This window comes from Gopherus flavomarginatus, chromosome 5, assembly GCF_025201925.1.
Source record: "Gopherus flavomarginatus isolate rGopFla2 chromosome 5, rGopFla2.mat.asm, whole genome shotgun sequence".
In the NCBI taxonomy this organism is placed as follows: Eukaryota; Metazoa; Chordata; order Testudines; family Testudinidae; genus Gopherus; species Gopherus flavomarginatus.
The window spans coordinates 76,901,555-76,920,070 of NC_066621.1; the positions used below are offsets into that span (position 1 = coordinate 76,901,555).

The following is an 18,516-nucleotide window of genomic DNA, read 5'->3' on the forward strand; positions in this document are numbered from 1 at the left end:
CCTATGGGCAGGACACTTGCAACTAGTGTTAGGGTTTCTAAGGGCAGGGCATGGAGCTAGGGTTAGGGTTCCTATGGTTACGGTTTCCAGCCCTACGTTTAGGGTTCTTATGGGTAGGGCACTTGGAGATATGATTAGGGTTCCTATAGGTAGGGCTTTCTGCTCTAGGGTTAGGGTTGCTAAGGGTAGGGTACTTGCAGCTAAGGTTAGAGTTCCTAAGGGTAGGGCAATTGGAGCTAGGGTTAGGGCTCCTATGGGTAGGACTTCTCGCCCTAGGGTTAGGGTTCCTAAGTGTAGGGTACTTGGAACAAGGGATAAGGTTCCCAAGGGTAGGGAACTGGGAGTTCGGGTTAGGGTTCCTATGGGTAGGCTGGCCCACCCTAGGGTTAGGGTTCCTATGGGCAGAGCACTTGGAGTTAAGGTTATCGTTCCTATGGGTAGGGTACCCCACCCTAGGATTAGGGTTTCTGAGAGTAGGGTACTTGGAGCTAGGCTTAGGAATCCTATGTGTAGGGCACTTGTAGCTAGGTTTAGGGTCCTAATGGGTAGGGCTTTCCGCCATAGGGTTAGGGATCTTAAGGGTAAGGCAATTGGAGCTAGGGTTAGGGTTACCATGACTAGGGCTTCCCACCTTAGGTTTAGGGTTCCTATGAGTAGGGCACCTGGAGCTAGAGTTAGGGTTCCTATAGGTAGGTCACTTGGAGCTAGTGTTAGATTTCCTATGGTTAGGGCTTCCCACCCTAGAGTTAGGGTTCCTATGGGTAGGGTAGGGTTCCTATGCGTATGGGTAGGGCAGTTGGAGCTAGGGTTAGGGTTCCTAGGGGTAGGGTTTTCCGCCCTAGGGTTAGGGTTCCTAAGTGTAGGGCACTTGGAGGCAGGGGTAGCCTTCCTATAGGTAGGACTTCCTGCTCTAGGGTTAGGGTTCTTAAGGGTAGGGCACTTGGAGCTGCAGTTAAGGTTCTTATGGGTAGGGCTTTCCGTCCTAGGGTTAGAGATCTTAAGGGTACGGCATTTGAAGCTAGGGTTAGGGTTCCCATGGCTACGGCTTACCGCACTACAGTTAGGGTTCCTATGGGTAGGGCACTGGGAGCTAGGGTCAGGGTTTCTAAAGGTAGGGCACCTGGAGCTAGGGTTAGGGTTCCTATGTTTACAGCTTCCAGCTCTAGGGTTAGGGTTCCCAACGGTAGGGCACTTGGAGCTAGGGTTAAGGTTCCTATGGGTCAGGCTTTCCACCCTAGGGTTAGGATTCCTATGGGTAGGGCACTTGGAGGTATGGTTAAGGTTCCTATGGATAGGGTTTCCCACCCTGTGGTTAAGGTTCCTAAGGGTAGGGTATTTGGAGATAGGGTTAGGGTTCCCATGGGTAGGGCTTCCCACCCTAGGATTAGGGTTCCTATGGTTAGGGCTCTGGGAGCTAAAGTTAGGGTTCCTATGAGTAAGGTACCTGGAGCTAGGGTTAGGGTTCCCATGGGTAAGGCTTCCCACCCTAGGGTTAGGGTTCCTAAGCGTAGGGCACTTGGAACTAGGGTTAGGGTTCCTATAGGCAGGACGCTTGGAGCTAGGGTTAGGGTTCCTATTGCTAGGGTTTCCCGCTCTAGGTTTAGGGTTCCTAAAGGTAGGGCACTTGGAGCTAGGATTAGGGTTGCTATGGGTAGGGCACTTGGAGCTAGAGTTAGGGTTCCTATGGGTAGGGGGCTCCGCCGTAGGATTAGGGTTCCTGATGGTAGGGCACTTTGGAGCTAGGTTTAAGGTTCCTATGGGTAGTTAACTTGGAGTTAGGTTTAGAGTTCTTATGGGTAGAGCTTTCCGCCCTAGGGTTAGGGATCTTAAGGGTAGGGCATTTGGAAGTAGGGTTAGGGTTCCTATGGCTAGGGCTTCCCACCCTAGGGTTATGGCTCCTATGAGTAGGGAACTGGGAGCTAAGGTTAGGGTTCCCATGGGTAGGGAACCTGGAGCTAGGGTTAGGGTTCCTATGGTTAGGGCTTCCCGCGCTAGGGTTAGGGTTCCTATTGGTAGGGCACATGGAGCCAGGGGTAGCAGTCCTATAGGTAGGGCTTCCTGTTGTACGGTTAGGGTTCCTACGGGTAGGGCACTTGGAGCCAGGGGTAGCGGTCCTATAGGTAGTGCTTCCCGCTCTAGGGTTAGGGTTCCTGTGGGTAGGGCTTTCTTTGAAAACATGTATTATATATACAAAGGTATACTCACCAGAGGTGTCTTGTAAGGCTTCACGGTCCGGGATACCGTCTTGGCAGGGTTGGGAGGGTATTTCAATCAGGGTGAGAAAAAGTTCCTGGCTGTTGGGGAGCACGGTGTGCTTTGTGCTTTCAAGCTCCTCCTCCTCCTCTTCCCCATCTGCAAAATCCTCAGGCATGGCTGAAATTACCCCCTTTTCAGAATCCACGGTCAGGAGTGGGGGTAGAGGTAGCGGTGCCCCCTATAATTGCATGCAGCTCAGTGTAGAAGTGGCATGTCTGTGGCTCTGCCCTGGAACATCCGTTTAATTCTTTGGTTTTCTGTTATGCTTGTCTGAGCTCCTTAACTTTCATGCGGCGCTGTGTAGAGCCCCTCTTGTGGCTTCTGTCCATCATGCCCTTGGAGACTTTTTCAAATGTATTGGTATTTCGTCTTTTGGAACATAGTTCTGATAGCATGGAATCATTTCCTCATACAGCGATCAGACCCAATACCTCCCATACAGTCCACGCTGGAGCTCTTTTTCGATTCTCGGACCGCATGGTCACCTGTGCTGATGAGCTCGACTGGCCAAACAGGAAATGAGATTCAAAAGTTCGCGGGGCTTTTCCTGTACGCCTGGCCAATGCATCTGAGTTTAAAGTGCTGTCACAATGGTGCACTGTGGGATAGCTCCTAGAGGACAATACTGTCGAATTGCGTCCACACTAACCCTAATTCAAACGGGCGATATTGATTTCAGCGCTAATCCCCTTGTCAGGGAGGAGCACAGAAATCGATTTTAAGAGCCCTTTATGTCAAAGTAAATGGCTTCGTTGTGGGGATAGGTGCAGGGTTAATTCGATTTAACGCTGTTAAATTTGACCTAAACTCATAGTGTAGACCAGGCCAAAGTGTTTAGTCAGGTGTACAGTATACAGAACATAAAGTGCATGCTGGTTATATGTACCCCACAGGCAGGGAGCAAAAGCATTTTGAGGCACTCATGGTTACAATACAAACGGTGACGCAATCTCTCACTGATCTGAATTGCACCCCGGAACATGACAATCACACAGTTAGAGCTTACTTTGACAGCCTTCCCCAACTGCAAACACTCCTCGGTGATTCTTAGGAGGAAAGTTAAGGTGACCATAATTTATTCCTTTTTAACAAGGTCATTTGATCAGCTAATCTTTTTCTAATATGGCTCTTTTAATGGGTATCATGTCTTTAACATAGCTCTTCTGGATCAGATAACTATTTGCGTATGGCAAAAAGCATGGCCTCAGCTAACTAACCTGTATTGTAAGTCATTTGTAATTAGAGTGCATGTAAACACAAATACAATTGCTATCACTATCAAGCTGATTCAAAGTGCACCAATGTCCTATTGTGGCTCTAATTAAAAATGATTCTATAAATAATGTATGGTGCAGGTAGCATAATGTATCTGATGAAAAGATAAGAACATTTAACGAACTGAAGAAAAAGGCTAAAAAGGTAGCAGGACAGCAGCCTTTGGTGGTAGAACTTGAAGGAAAAAAAAATCATATTTGCCAAAAAAGCAATAAAACTGATTTTGATGGGTCACCTAGTATTTAAAAAACTACATCTCCAAGACTTTAACATTCAATGTGGAATACTACATTAAAGGACTTTTGTGATCCCAGCTAAAGCCTCAACTGATATTTATGTATCATTTACATTTCTCATACACAGTAATCTGTTCTGTTAAAAACAGGTTCAGAAAGTGAACTACTCTGTACAGACAATGTGTTATAGCTGAAATCACTAGTAAAATAATGCAAAACTCCCTATTACATAGTAATCATGAGGTCACAGCATTAGAAGCAGTCTCTTCTTCACAAAAAAATATTTTTGGACTCAAAAAATTTCACTCAACTTCAGTGTACATTATAACAAAGCATGCATATTTTTATACAAGATGCTTCATCATGCTCATACAGAAAACAGCTGAAAGTACATCTCCTCACCACTCACTTGAAAATGTATTATGTGCTTCTCACTTAACCGAATTAGAAGAAATGTTCTGAAATGTGTGCATGAACACACAACCTATTTATCCGAATGTTTAAGAGAACATAAGAAAACTTCAAAAGTCAGGAGTTCGGATGCCCCATGTGTGCAGTGGAGTCTGATCCTGAGGTGCCAGAAGCTAGTATAACAAGCAAAAAATAATAGTAATTCAGCTAACTGAGACAGGTTAGAGCAACTGCAGTTTGAAGCGATGTGATCTGGCTAAAAGCAGTTTGAGATTAGCTACAGAGGAATGTCTTAATTTTGATTCGATATTCTCCTTGTTCTTAGTTGTTGTTAGCTGTCAGTCTTTTCTCATTAAAATAATTACATAATTGTGCATCCTGTTAGCAACAACACAGACAATTACAAGTATTTACTCTTTACACATCCATAGAGCAGAGTTCAGTTCTCAGAGTTTTATTTCCAGTCAAGAAACCCACAATGAACCCAACTTTTTTTTTATTGCACTCTGTAAAGCTTCTTGCTAATATCAAGAAGCTAACAAACAGTAATAGTTGATATTCCTTTAAAATTTACAATGTAACTTTCTTAAAATAAAATTTATATAGAAAAGATACCATTTACAACCCAATTCAATAGTATTCAATCATTATATATTCCCAAACAATATAATGCAGCAGTTTCTTTATAGGTTGCACTGAAGGGGAATATCTTCTCTTTAGCAAATATAATATTCCATTGTTAAGGAGCAATTCAAGTCAGCTTTGGAGTAACCGTGATATACAGAAACTTCTTGCAAGAAGCTCAAAATGCACATATTATAATGAGGATATATACAACTGTGTCCAGTGCATAGTTTAACAACAGCATGTGAAAAGTCCATTATCTTGAGTTGGCACACCATTATCTAAAGGAAAATAATTTACCCAGCAATTGCAGTGCATTTAGAGAATGCCAGTGAGGCACAGAAAAACAAGAATATGTAGTGTCACCAAGTAAGTGAGGAATAAATAGCGGGATTTTGCTCTGGAGGTCAGCAGCTTGGAGCAGTAAAGGCTTCGCCCTCGAAGCCATCTTTTGAAAGAAAGGGCTCCTCCTTTCATCTGTAGGAAACAATTTCAAATAAATAATAATCAAAAAAGATGCAAGAGCAGCTCTCATTATACTCTAGATTGGTGAAGTACTGTAATCCTTCCAACTGGGTCTGCAGAAGAGGGTGTCTGCGCACATGCCATTAAAATAAGGGATTCATGGGGAAGAGAATGGAGCAGTTACAAAAGATAAGCGAGGAGGTGGGGGGGAGAGGCAACAGGATGAGTGTAATATTTAATTACATGCACACAGAGCAGAGATACAGACATTATACGCACACACACAATTTATATAATACATGTAAATACCCAATATACACCCAAAATATACATCAATGGTGTATATTTTATTTAATTGTTGTTTGCATCAAAGTACAGGTTACCATCCACAACACAGCACACTGAAAGGTAAAGTCAAACATACTGTTTTATTTTCAATATTTTACTGACATTTTGAACGTACACATATGTATCTCTCCAGGGTATGCCCATCACCATGATCTCTGGGCACTATAAAAGATTCTTATATGTTTGATTTTTAGTAGAGAGAGAGATGCTGGCTGATTTCAGGTGTATGATTAAAAAATACATTCAGTAAATTCATTACACTCCCACATATCTGTAATATTTCTCTTCTACTTTACCCCTTGAAAAGACAGCCTCCAGATATATGTATTTACAACAGCAATCTCTGACCTGGGAGTGTTTACACATACAATGGGCTGATCCTCAGCTAGTATAAATGAAGCCAAAGCAGCTATGATGATTTGTACCAGCTGAGGATCTGGCCAATGTGTTTAGTTGTTCACAGTTTTACTCTTTTATTACTCATTTTAGCACACATGTAGTTTATTGCTCCATTCTTTCAGGATATTTATTACAAATATGATTTAATTAAAATCATTTGAAGAGAAAAGACTTCCCCGTTCTCTGAGGCATTTGCAGCTGGCGGTGTACAAGGTGAGCACTCGTTTTTAGGCAACTTATGACTCAGAATTTCTTCCAGGTTACACATTTACTTACCTTACATACAACAATATGTTCACTAGGATTGATGATCAAAGCCTCTCTTTCCTCCTCGGACTCCATCTGAACAGTGTATTCTCTAGGTACAGACCTGTAACTACTCATTTCGAGTCTAGAGAAAAGAAATTGAAAAGGCAGGGGAAAACATGACTGAGTTATCTACTCTTTAGAAGTACCATTATCAATCATCACCTACCTATGAAAATATTCTTTTGTACAGCTCAGCTACTGCTTACTTCTTTTGGTAAAGAAAACAAAAGGAAACTATTTGTCTTTTTCAGCCTCTATTTTTGATTCTGGATGTTTTACTTATTCATACTACCCCAAACTTTCATTTCCTCTTTCTAGCTGATGACTTAGTACTTGTCAAATTAAGATGGTGATTTTATTTATTTGGATGTAATTAATATATGGCTATGTATAAAATCTGTTATACATGGAATGCTCTGCTAATTCAAGGGGGGAAAACAGTACTGACTAGTGAGCTCAGCTAGAAAGTTGGTAGACATTTTTTAATTTAGATCAGCACAAAGACCGTGCAATTTGCGCTTTAGACACACTAGCCAAGCAGTGTAGAAGTTTTCACTGCTGTCGAACTGGTTCTGTACCTAGTCATGGAAATCCAACATTTTTCATCACTAACCTCACTAAAAAAACAGTGGCAAACAACAAATAAAAACTTCAAGCTCAAATTTTTAGACACACTAGACACTCAGTATTAACATCAGCCACAGTAACTCAGAAGGAAAATCCTTACATTCTTCCAAGAGGAAAAAATCTGCAATCGGTCAGTTAAGCCCTGATGCTACAATTAGATCCATTCGAATAAATCTCTGTGCCCATGTGGAATTCCCTCACCCCTCACTGCTTTCAAAGGCATTCCCTGTGACCATAAGCGTTTGCTGCATAGCTCCAATTATAAGGTCAGCTCATATGGTCTGAAAAGGGAAAATATTGCGCAAGTATCTCAAACCTTTTACATTGTTCCTCAGTGAGTCCTAAGGCCTCTTCTGCAGCTTCTCTCCTACTCCTTTCTTCTGACAGTGTTTCTGTCAGCTGCGACAGGGCCTGTTGCACTGAATCATACTGCTGCTCTGTCTCTGCAAGCCTACAGCAAATGCAAATACTAAATCAATTTAAGCACAGAAAGGAATATTAAATTTCCTGATCATCCTTTTATTTAATTTACTTGTATTTATTACAGAGGTTCGGGTATGCTGACTAGAGACTGCATTTTTCAGTGAAAATATTTCACCAGTCTTGGATTACCCAAAACTAAATCATAAATTCATGTTGAGTTTGCTGAATAGTTTCAAGAAAACCAAATCACTCAAAATGTTTCTGTAATGTTAAAATATTTTGTTCTGATCAGACTCAAAAGTTTCTCTTTCTGATTTCACGTATTTTGACATAAGAAAAGGAGGACTAGGGTCACAAAATGGCTGGGAAGTGATTCATTCATAAGGCAATTCAGTCACTGGGCCAGGAAAAAAGAGTGGGAATGACTCTATAGCACAGTGGTTAGGGCACTCTCCCAAGAAGTGGGAGAACCAGGTTCATGTCCCTGCTCCAAAGACTAATTATTTATAAACAGTGGAACAACTTCCACAGGAGAGACTGAGAAAGACCCACACCAGAATATCCCATAGTCCAGTGGATAGGCACTCTCCTGCAATGTGGGGGACCCAAGTGCAAATCCCTTGCCCACATCAGGCAGAGGGGGGAAATCAAACCTGGGTTTCTCTTACATACCGAGAAAGATTCCTAACCACTGGCCTAAAGATAATAAGGGAGGACGACTCCTCCTTCTCCTCATCTGCTTTCTGTGAATCTAGTTCTCCTTAGCTCTTGTCAAAATCCCCAAAATTGAAACAAAATGCTCAGTTCTGACCCAATTAAAAAAAATTACTTTTTAATTTCCCGGAAATTTCAAAAATTTCCTTTTCAGTTTGACCTGAAAACCATTTTGTACATTTTTTGGAATTGCCGACTAACTGAAAAATCCATTGTTTGCCCAACTGTAATACTGATCCAGAGTCAAAGTCAAGGCACTCATAACTTGAATACGACAGGTCTGCTTTTAAAAATAAAATATCACCAAATATACTTCAAATTTTTTCATATTTAAGACTTAATTCAACTATACTCTTAATAATGCCTATCTCTTATATATGCTTTTTATCAGAGTAGATCTCAAAGTGTTTATAATTATAACTCAAAATGATCTAGACAAACTGGAAACATGGCCTGAATAAATAGGATAAAATTCAATAAGGACAAATGCAAAGTATTCCATTTAGGAAGGAACAATCAGTTGCACACATACAAAATGGGAAACGACTGCCTCAGAAGAAGTATTGTGGAAAGAAATCTGGGGGTCATAGTGGACCACAAGGTAAATACGAGTCAACAGTGCAACATTGTTGCAAAAAAACAAACATCATTCTGGGATGCATTAGCAGGAGTTTTGTAAGCAAGACGAGAAGTAATTCTTCTGCTCTACTCCACAGTGATTAGGCCTCAACTGGAGTACTGTGTTCAGTTTTGGGTGCCACATTTCAGGAAAGATGTGGACAAACTGGAGAAAGTCCACAGAAGAGCAACAAAAATTATTAAAGGTCTAGAAAACATGACCTATGAGTGAAGATTGAAAAAACTGGGTTTGTTTAGTCTGGAAAAGATTAGACTGAGAAGGGAAATGATAACAGTTTTCAAGTACATAAAGGTTGTTACAAGGAGGAGGGAGAAGAATTGTTCTTCTTAACCTGAGGATAAGACAAGAAGCAATGGGCTTAAACTGCAGCAAGGGAGATTTAGGTTGGACTTTAGGAAAACTCTGGTGATTAAGCACTGGAATAAATTATCTATGGAGACTGTGGAATCTCCATCACTGAAGGTTTTTAAGAGCAGATTAGACAAACACCAGTCAGGGATGGTCTAGATAATAATGAGCCCTGGGGCCTGGTCTAGATGACCTCTCGAGGTCCCTCCAGTCCTATGATTCACAATCTTTTTAATGTATATATCCTCAACATCCCTGTGAGGTAAGGAATCATTATTATCCTCATTTTACAGATGGAGAACAAGGCACAGAGGTGCCAAGGTCACACAGGAAGTCTGTGGCAGAGAAGCAAATTGCACTTGGGTCAGAGCCCTAAGCACTGGACCATCCTTCCTCTCTGATAAATTCACTGTAAACATTCCCTTTCTTAAACATCCCTTTCTTAAACATCAATTTTATCTTCCAAAAACAGCCTTGCAAAGAAACAGGAGTGTGAAGCAGTAGAGCAGAAGCAGCATTGTCATAAACAAGAAAAGAAACATCATAAATTGATGTAATCAATCCTGACCTTTTTCTGAGTTCATCTAGTTCCATATTGTCTATTTCAACAATAACTGCAGTTCTCTCTTGCGGAGCTCCTGGGGGAACTTCTGCTCTAGTTTCACCCTAGAAAATATAAAATATTAAAATAATACTTTTAAAAAATAAGAACCTGATGACCATGTTTCCAGTTACAAAATCTGTTCTGCCAGTTGTAAGACATTAGTTCCACTAGTTCACTAATTCCATTAGTGTCTGTATCTGATATTCTGTCATTTAATCCTCAAATTCTGGGATTACAACTTCTCAAATGTACACACAAACAGTCTTTGCTTTGCTGCCAGGAGGACATTTCCTATGCAAGCCACAAGACTCAAAGATTCCATGACTTCCATTAGCACATTTACTGTTTGGTCTTCGGGGATTTCTGCATATGAATAAATAAATGGGGTGAGTGAGCAGGCTGAACACTTACACAAAACTGAGAGAGAAAGTCTTAAAACAATCCCAAAGGCCTTCAGTGAGCAGGGGATCAGCTGCACACTGCAGACACAAAAAAAGGACAGACATAGTGGGTTTACGCTAAGGGATCCCTACCAATAAACCAGCAAGGTAATGCAGGAAGACTAGTTTTAAAAAAAAAAAGAAAAAAAAAAAGAGTGAGAGAGATGGTGGTAAGGCACCCTTCAAAGCTTTAAGGCAATGTTTGTTAAGAACAGGAAAGCAGGAGAACTGAAACGTCATAAGTGTGAAAGAGGCCTACTGGTACAGCTGGCAAAAGTGTTCATTGTTCTATAACAGCAACACCTACCAGGTCTGACAATCTCACTACACCTTGCACACTGCTTTCATAGTAGTTATCTATAAAGAATATCATTTGAGATCTTAAATAAAGCCAGGATCACAATGATCGTTAATATCAGTGCAAGATTCATGTACAAATACATGCAAGAAGGTGTATGTGCATGTGGACATCTACAGACACACACAACAGAAAATATGCTTCTCTCTCTCTCACTCACACACAAAATAGGTTTGTAAAAATGTGTGAATCAAGGAAAAGTTGACAAACAGGCTTCTGCCAGACAAATCATGTATATTCATCTGCCTGCCTCAGTTCACAAGTAAATTAAGCATTGTAGGTCAATACAAAGAAAGCCTTATTTGCATGTCAACAAGAGGATGTGAAACCAACATGGAGTCACCCAACTAGAGAATGAACCACAGGGGATCGTCCTTACTCTGGGGACAAAAGCGATGGACTTTGGGGTATAAAAGGAGAAGGGAAAAGAATACCATTTGCTGCTTCACCGAGGAAACAAAAAGAACAGAGCTTTTTTGCATTCATGAAAGAAGATTCCCAGCTATACTGGTTGGAAACATGGGGAGGCTGCTTTAGGTGAGACAAGCCTTCTTTAGACAGATGGTTAACCTGTTAAAGTTTAGTCTCCAGAAAGCATATATTGATTTTGTTTTATATGTAACCTGTTTCCACTATTATCCTGACTCACACTCTCTAAATCTTAGCTTTTGATAATAAACGTATGATTGTTTTCATTATAAATATATCTCAGTGCTGTGATGTTCATGAGCTGATCCTCAGTTGACAAACAAGCCACTGTGTACACTATCCCCTTGAGATGGCAACCTGACAATTTCCGTGAGTGTTCAGGGGTGAAGGGCTGGACCCTGCAGGGAATGCTCTGAGCACTGGAGGTTGGCATGTGCCTATCACTAGCCAGCACAGAGACAGCAAGGTCTGCAGAGACCTGGATGTCAGTGCTTGTGTTGCCAAAGAATGTTAGTTTCAGGGAGCCGAGCTACAGCAGGCACAGACAGGACCACTTCAGGCTAAAATCAGGAGTTGGGTCATGAGACTAAAAAGAAAGCAGAGAAAAATACTATGTTCATTTTACCTGAGCAGTATCTTGGAAGGAACTAACTTGCACTGTCTGGTATTCCCTCTCAAGTCTGAAATAACGATTTTGCAGATCAGTGTAACGCAGTTGATTCTCTCTTAGAGTCTGGGATACTGTCTTCAACTGGGCAGACAACACAGCATTCTCTTCTACTGACTGCATTACCTGAAACAATTCAACCTTTCAAAACAAGAGCTAGCAATTCTCTCTCTAAAGAGATATACTGTAGAGATGAGATTTATAGTTAAAAAGAGCAATTGTACAGGCTAAAAAAAGGGCATCAACAGACAGTGTGATGGCAAAGGCAGCAGTTGACAATTTTCAAAAGAAAACAAAGGAAAGATTTTAAAGGGATCCTTTTCCAAAGGTCATCTATAAACATGCATGCACAAATAGAGTTTTGCTCACAAAACGGTGCAAGATAGAAAACTGCACACACAACTGCTTGTGCATACATGTTTGCCTGATTTATAATTGCAAATGGGCTTATCTGCTGATTTTATGGATGCATTTTAAGGCACTTTCAAAATTTAACACAATATGGCTCAAATATTGTACTAAGTGTGGAGGAATTTCAACTGCGCCGATCTTAACTGCAGTTTTTTTGCTTTGAATGTAATATAGTTTTGGTGCTGCGACTTCTGCATTGCAAACTGCAGGGTCAAGTGGCCCTGTCTCGGTCAAACAACAGCTATAGTTCAAAGACATTCTAGATTTTTATCTTGCCAGTTCCACTCTGAGCCAACTATGTTGTGTGATCTAATGTTGTAGTAATATAAATACACAGTACACAAATTAAATATGCCTTGTTCCCAGATTCAGGCAGATGAAAATATTTCTATATTCACATTAGCTATGCTTCACATTTACCCAGAGCAGTTACAGCTATCACCTGCCCTACCTTTGAGTTCATCTGCTGGAAACGCAGCTCCCTCTGGTGCATCTCCTGAAGACAGAGCTGCAGTTCATTCTGAAGCTGACTCCTCTCAGCTAAAAGACGTTTCACTTGCTCAGGACTGTTTGTACTTCCAACCAGAGTGACTGTTTCTAATGGCTTAAACACCACCCAAAAATTCAAGGTTAAATCTACAGAAATTGATAATGATACACCTCTATCCCGATATAACGCTGTCCTCGGGAGCCAAAAAATCTTACCATGTTATAGGTGAAACTGCGTTATATTGAATTGCTTCGATCCACTGGAGCGCACAGCCCTGTGAACCGGAGCGCTGCTTTACCGCGTTATATCCAAATTCGTGTTATATCGGGTCACGTTATATCGGGGTAGAGGTGTATATAATCCATTGTTTTAACACACTTTTAAATCAGTGATGTCTACAGTCCCATTATTATTTCCCTTTCACAAGCCTGTCCCAAGTTTTGAATAAAAACTGTTTTTCTTTACATAAACCAGTGGTCCCCAACCTGGGCCAGCCCCCATAGGGTGGGGAAGGAGTTGAGGAGGAGAGGAGGGAGGGAGTTCCACCCAGCCCCATTCTGCCTCCGGCTCCATTCTGGCCCCACCCCGAGTGACAGCTCAGGTGCTGGCTCTGGTCCTGGCCCCAGCCGCAGCTCCAACCACAGCCCCACCTGTGGCCTTCAGCCTCGACTCCTGACCACAGCCCTGGCCCTGACTGTGTCTCTGTTCTTGGCTGTGGCGTGGACACATTCTATTAAGGGTAGGGAGGGGTGCAACACAAAAAGTTTGGGGAACATTGGCATAAACTAACATCCCACTGGTGTTTCCAATCCACCCACTGCAACACTGAGAACATGAATGAAAATGACTCTAAACAAATGAGACTAACTTCACTGATTTTAAGTGTCTCAGTGAAGCAAAATGGCAGAAAATGAGCGAAAGAAAAACAATGAAAAGCATTTTTAAAGTTCTATCAGTTTTTAGTAACACTGATAAAGAAAGGCGGTTATTTTGCAAGTATGTATTTCAAGCAGAGAGTATCCCTTTACAAAAATACATCATCATTCATTACACTGTATCACAGAAGATGAGCCGTCTCCATCTCTATTTGGCCTGCTATTCTACAATCCTATCCAACTTAAACAACGAAGGGCAGTTACCTACCTATCATTTCTAGTACCAGTTTTACATATATAATCATACAGTGGGCCTTATACCACTTCCTTCAGGATACTATTCCACACTCCACCAGTCACCACTGTTAGAAAGTTTTACATATTACTCATGATTTGATGATCAGAAATTATTAGTACACTATAGTCTTAATCTTGGCTACTAACTGTTATCATCATTAGCCAAATTAGAAAGGTTAATTTACTCCAACTTTCCTTTGGGTCACAAACATCAAAGATGACATTAGGTTAATATAACACTTCTCCTTAGATTGTTATTGTTCATACACAAGATCTGAGGAACAGAAGAATTACCAGACTGGATGAGATCTGTGGTCCATCTAGTTCTGTATTCTGTCAGTAACAGCAGTCACTACCAGATACTTCAGAGGAAGGTGCAAGAAACCTTGCATTGGACACATGTAGGATAACCTTCCCCTCACATCTAGTCTCTGCCTAATTTCCAGCAATCAGAGATTGGCTTACACCCTGAAACATGAGGTTTAATATCCCAACATGCAATGAACTCACAAAAGCTCATGCTCCAATACGTCTGTTAGTCTACAAGGTGCCACAACTTCTTTGTCTCTCTGAAGTTTCTCTCTGGACTGGACTAGTCTAAATAACCTTCATATCATCTGCAAATTTTGCTACCTTCCTGCTCACTCCCCATCTAGATCGTTAATAAATACATTAAGTAACACTGGATCTCAGATACAACTTTGAACCACTCCACTGTTAATTTTTGGCCAAGATAAAAATAAACCATTGATTATTAACTCTTTGTTTTCTGTTTCTTAGCCAAATTTTGACCCAGAACAATACTTTGCTTCTTACCACATGACTATTTATTATTTGTATTATTGTAACACTTAGGAGGACCAGGACCCCATTGTATTGCGTGCGTAAAACGCTTAGTTTTTTTAGTAGATTTTTGTGAGGGACCATGTCAAAGACTTTTTGACAGTTTAATTTTGTCAACTAGTTTTTCTTTATTCATTTCTTTACTGAGACATTCAAAGAATGCTTACAAGATATGATTTTCCTTTGCTTAAACCATGAAACCCAATATATCATGATCTCCAGGTACAGATGTTAGGCTTATTGATCTGTAAATCCCTGGATCACCCCTTGAGCTTTATTTAAATATACATACACTATTTGCTATCCTCCAATGCTTTGGTTTCATACTTTGTCATAGTTCTCTTTTTGGAAATGGCTTTCAAGATTAAAAATATTAACTGACAAAGTGCTTTTGTTTGTTTGATTTTTTTTAAAATTTGGTTTGGTTTACCTTGATTGGGTAATTGCTACCAATGGACACAGATTCCTTAACAATCATGTCATGCTGTAATTTCTGTAATTCTGCAATCTGCCGGTCCTTGTCTGCAACAGCCATCTGGTACTGATTTCGTAGTGTTTGGGACTCTGTCAGCAGGAGGTTTTTTTCCATTCTGAACATAAAATATTACATGAGATGTTAATTATTACATACTGCATAGAAGTTAACGTGAAGAATGAAGCTGGCCTCACTGATTTTGAAAAACTCCATGTTGTGCACACACTCACAGATCAGTAGCTGAAAATACACATCCATGCTCCAGCCCTTCAAAGACTTCTGCTGTTAGAAAGCCTAGAGAACAAGGCATGGAAAAACATACTGCACATACTTTGCTGACAAGGGGAGAGACAGTGATGCTGGTACACCAAGTGCCAGCTCATGCCATGGCCTCAGGCCTCCCTGAACACTTACAAATGCACAGCTGGAAACCAGTCTTGCTGACCTGTGTGTTAACATTTAATATCTTCTGATAATGCTAAGTTGATAAGTAAGTGTTAACACTTTACAAGATGATTGTAGCATGCTGCACATACTGATCTCACTTCTCTAGCCCATGGTGTAGTTATATTGATTATTTGCAATGTAAACGTCTGTAATTGTAAAATGTGCTGAACAGGAAAATAATAATTAATAAGGGAAAGGGCTCATCTTCCATACAAGATGGCCCACTAAAGGCAAATGAGGTATTGTGTAGCATCAAAGGAGAGAAAGGCTCTGTTGGTTGCATTCCTAATTCCCTCCAGGAATGAGAGACTTACACATGAACTTATCCCATTCATCTGGACTCTGGAGAGGAGGGGATAAAAATCCCTGAAAAGGAGAAACTGGATCTTTTATGCTGTCTGGGCAAAGATTCCTAAAAATAAACATAGTGAGTCCCATGCTGCTTGGCATGGGTTAGCTCTGAAAGACATTTTGGAATTGATAAATTACTACAACTTTACCACATTATGAATCATAGACAAACTCCTCTCTGTGTGTGTGTGCGTGTGTGTGTATGTGTGTGTGTATATATATATATATACACACACACACACATACACATATATATATACACACACACATATGTATATGCTTGCTTCTGTAACTAACTCTCTCATTTCTTTTTCCTAGTTAATAAACCTTTAGTTAGTTTATTACAAGACTGGCTCCAAGCATTGCCTTTGGTGTGAGATCTAAGGTACAGATTTACCTGGGGTTAGTGACTGGTCTCTTGGGACTGGGAGCAACCTATTTTGTGATCTTTGGTGTAAATGACCATTTATCACACAGTCTGGTGTGTCCAAAGGGATTGTTTATGACTCCATTATAAGATTACTGTAGTACTTTGGGAGTTCATGTTTGTTACTGGGTTGGTGAAATCTAATTACAGAACATATAACCAGTTTGGGGCATCTGCTCTGCTTTTTGACAGTCTTCCCTAAGGGTTTGTAAAAGCAGCAAAGAATCCTGTGGCACCTTATAGACTAACAGACGTTTTGGAGCATGAGCTCTCGTGGGTGAATACCCACTTCTTCAGATGCATCTGAAGAAGTGGGTATTCACCCACGAAAGCTCATGCTCCAAAACGTCTGTTAGTCTATAAGGTGCCACAGGATTCTTTGCTGCTTTTACAGATCCAGACTAACACGGCTACCCCTCTGATACTTCCCTAAGGGTTGGCACTTTTGGTCACGAGCCTCTCCATACAGCACGACAGACGTAATGAGGGCTTCTACTAAACTTTAGACGTACCGAAATGCTGATGACCTGGATAGGTTTCATGCAGACTCAAATCACTTTACCAAAGAAACAAATTGTATCTCTAGGCAACATTGCTCTGAGTGACACTGTCATGCACGACATTAGGAGAGAGCAAACCCTTCCCACTTAAGAGTGAAAGTCATTTGTGAGCACTGTGAGGGAACTGGTGGGCAGGTTACTTTGGAATGCTCTTCATTCACACCCCCCAGTGGTTAAATCTGATTGCTAGAATTAGGTTTGATGGATTCATGTCTGTTGGCAAGTATTTACTAGTACCAAAGTGGGGCGGGCCTCAGCTCAACAGGAGAGCTTCGATCTCAAGAAAAGAAACTACTTCTTATAAAAACACTGAGATCCTTTATTTGAACCACAATATCACAAAGATGAGATGGCTTCCAATAACTGCTGGGAAATGCAGTAGGTCACTGCATACCAGTCTCAGATTCAGAGTGCAAATGGCTTCTCCTGAAATGAACCATCACAATCTATTTCCCACTTCCAATTGTATGGATGAGTCTGAGCTAGTTGGTTAGAGAGAGAAAAAAACTCTGTTAATTTCAACGAGTCCTTTCCCATAAGCTTGAACTAGAAATATGCTCTGACCGGCATCCCAAAAAACATTCAGATCCAGTGGTGTGCCTCCTAAGGGGTGCTAACCATTTAAAAAATTCCCACTGGTTTCCATCCAGGTGAAGGGCACTCAGTTTTTTGCAGGATCAGGCCCAAAGTTTACATACACCTATGTAGCGCCAAAAAGTTTTCCAAAAGTTTGAGATGTGAACAAAATTCAAGTGAACCCCTGCTGGGGCATGGATTCAGCTCAAACCTCAACCTGGGATGACTTTCAGTATTACTATGACTTGAGTTGAGCAATTTGCACAGTTTACAAACTTTCCAACATCTTGAGCTGTCTTACAAAAGCAGTTACAGTTTGTGGGAAAGGCATCTTTTGCATAGAAATGATTAATGGTTAATCTTCTAGGGAGCAATATAATACCTAGCAAAGAAATTAATTACAGAGACCCAAACTAAAATTTTACATATCAAAGCCACCAAACAAGACAAAAAACATTCGTCTCCCAAGTAGGCCCATTAGAGTCTTTTACGCTGAGCAACATTTCACTATATAAAGGAATGAAGTTAAAGAAGAACAAAAGAAAATGTCACAAATAGAATGTCACACATAATGGAAACCATTTCATAGCAATTTTTTGGTGAACTGTAAACCTTTTTTGTTTGTCAGATAATTGTATGAGGATGTTTCATTTTGTCTAGTGTATGTAAGCAATTTATACTTTTTTGTTGAATCCAATATTTGTACCTTAATCCAGCTAGTTCATTCTGGTATGATGATATCTGTATCTCAGTTTCCTCTTGAAAGGCTTTTGTCCGATGCAAGGCTCTCTCAAGGTCATCTACCTTGGTCTTTAGTTTCGCTATCTCAACAGATGCAAGGCTAGCTCCTTCTTTAGCCTACATGAAAAACAGGTTTGGTAAACAAGAATAAAAACTGTATGACAGAGAAATCTCTCTTAGTACCAAAACTACATTTGCAGAAACATGGCTTCCTCTCATTCCTCTCTTGTTTGTACTGGTCCCTGTTGTCTAAGATACCAGTCTGATTTTAATTGTGCTTTCCTTGTTCAACCTGCATTTTTCTTAGTATTTTGCTAAATTAGTAAATTAAAACATCACAAGTCTCCAAAAGAGACAAGCTCCTTGCATTTTTCTTTGAACTTTACATAACACATCTAATCAAAGTTTACCAGTCACTCCCTACCCATCTGAAATATTTCCCAATTGCTC

General features: G+C 40.6%; 1 protein-coding gene across 3 annotated transcripts in view; it reads right to left on the minus strand.

Annotated features, from left to right (window-relative positions):
• Positions 1-4,616: 4,616 nt before the first annotated feature.
• LOC127052040 (golgin subfamily B member 1-like) overlaps positions 4,617-18,516 on the minus strand; it is a 68,206-nt gene continuing 54,306 nt past the window's right edge. For all 3 annotated transcript variants that reach the window (XM_050955199.1, XM_050955198.1, XM_050955197.1), the window contains 8 exons: positions 18,032-18,183; positions 14,920-15,079; positions 12,436-12,588; positions 11,532-11,699; positions 9,644-9,741; positions 7,267-7,401; positions 6,291-6,405; positions 4,617-5,279 (listed from right to left, as the gene is read on the minus strand). In XM_050955199.1, coding sequence (XP_050811156.1) covers positions 5,121-5,279; positions 6,291-6,405; positions 7,267-7,401; positions 9,644-9,741; positions 11,532-11,699; positions 12,436-12,588; positions 14,920-15,079; positions 18,032-18,183 — 1,140 coding nt within the window. In that variant the 3' untranslated portion in view covers positions 4,617-5,120. The remainder of the gene's footprint in view (positions 5,280-6,290; positions 6,406-7,266; positions 7,402-9,643; positions 9,742-11,531; positions 11,700-12,435; positions 12,589-14,919; positions 15,080-18,031; positions 18,184-18,516) is intronic.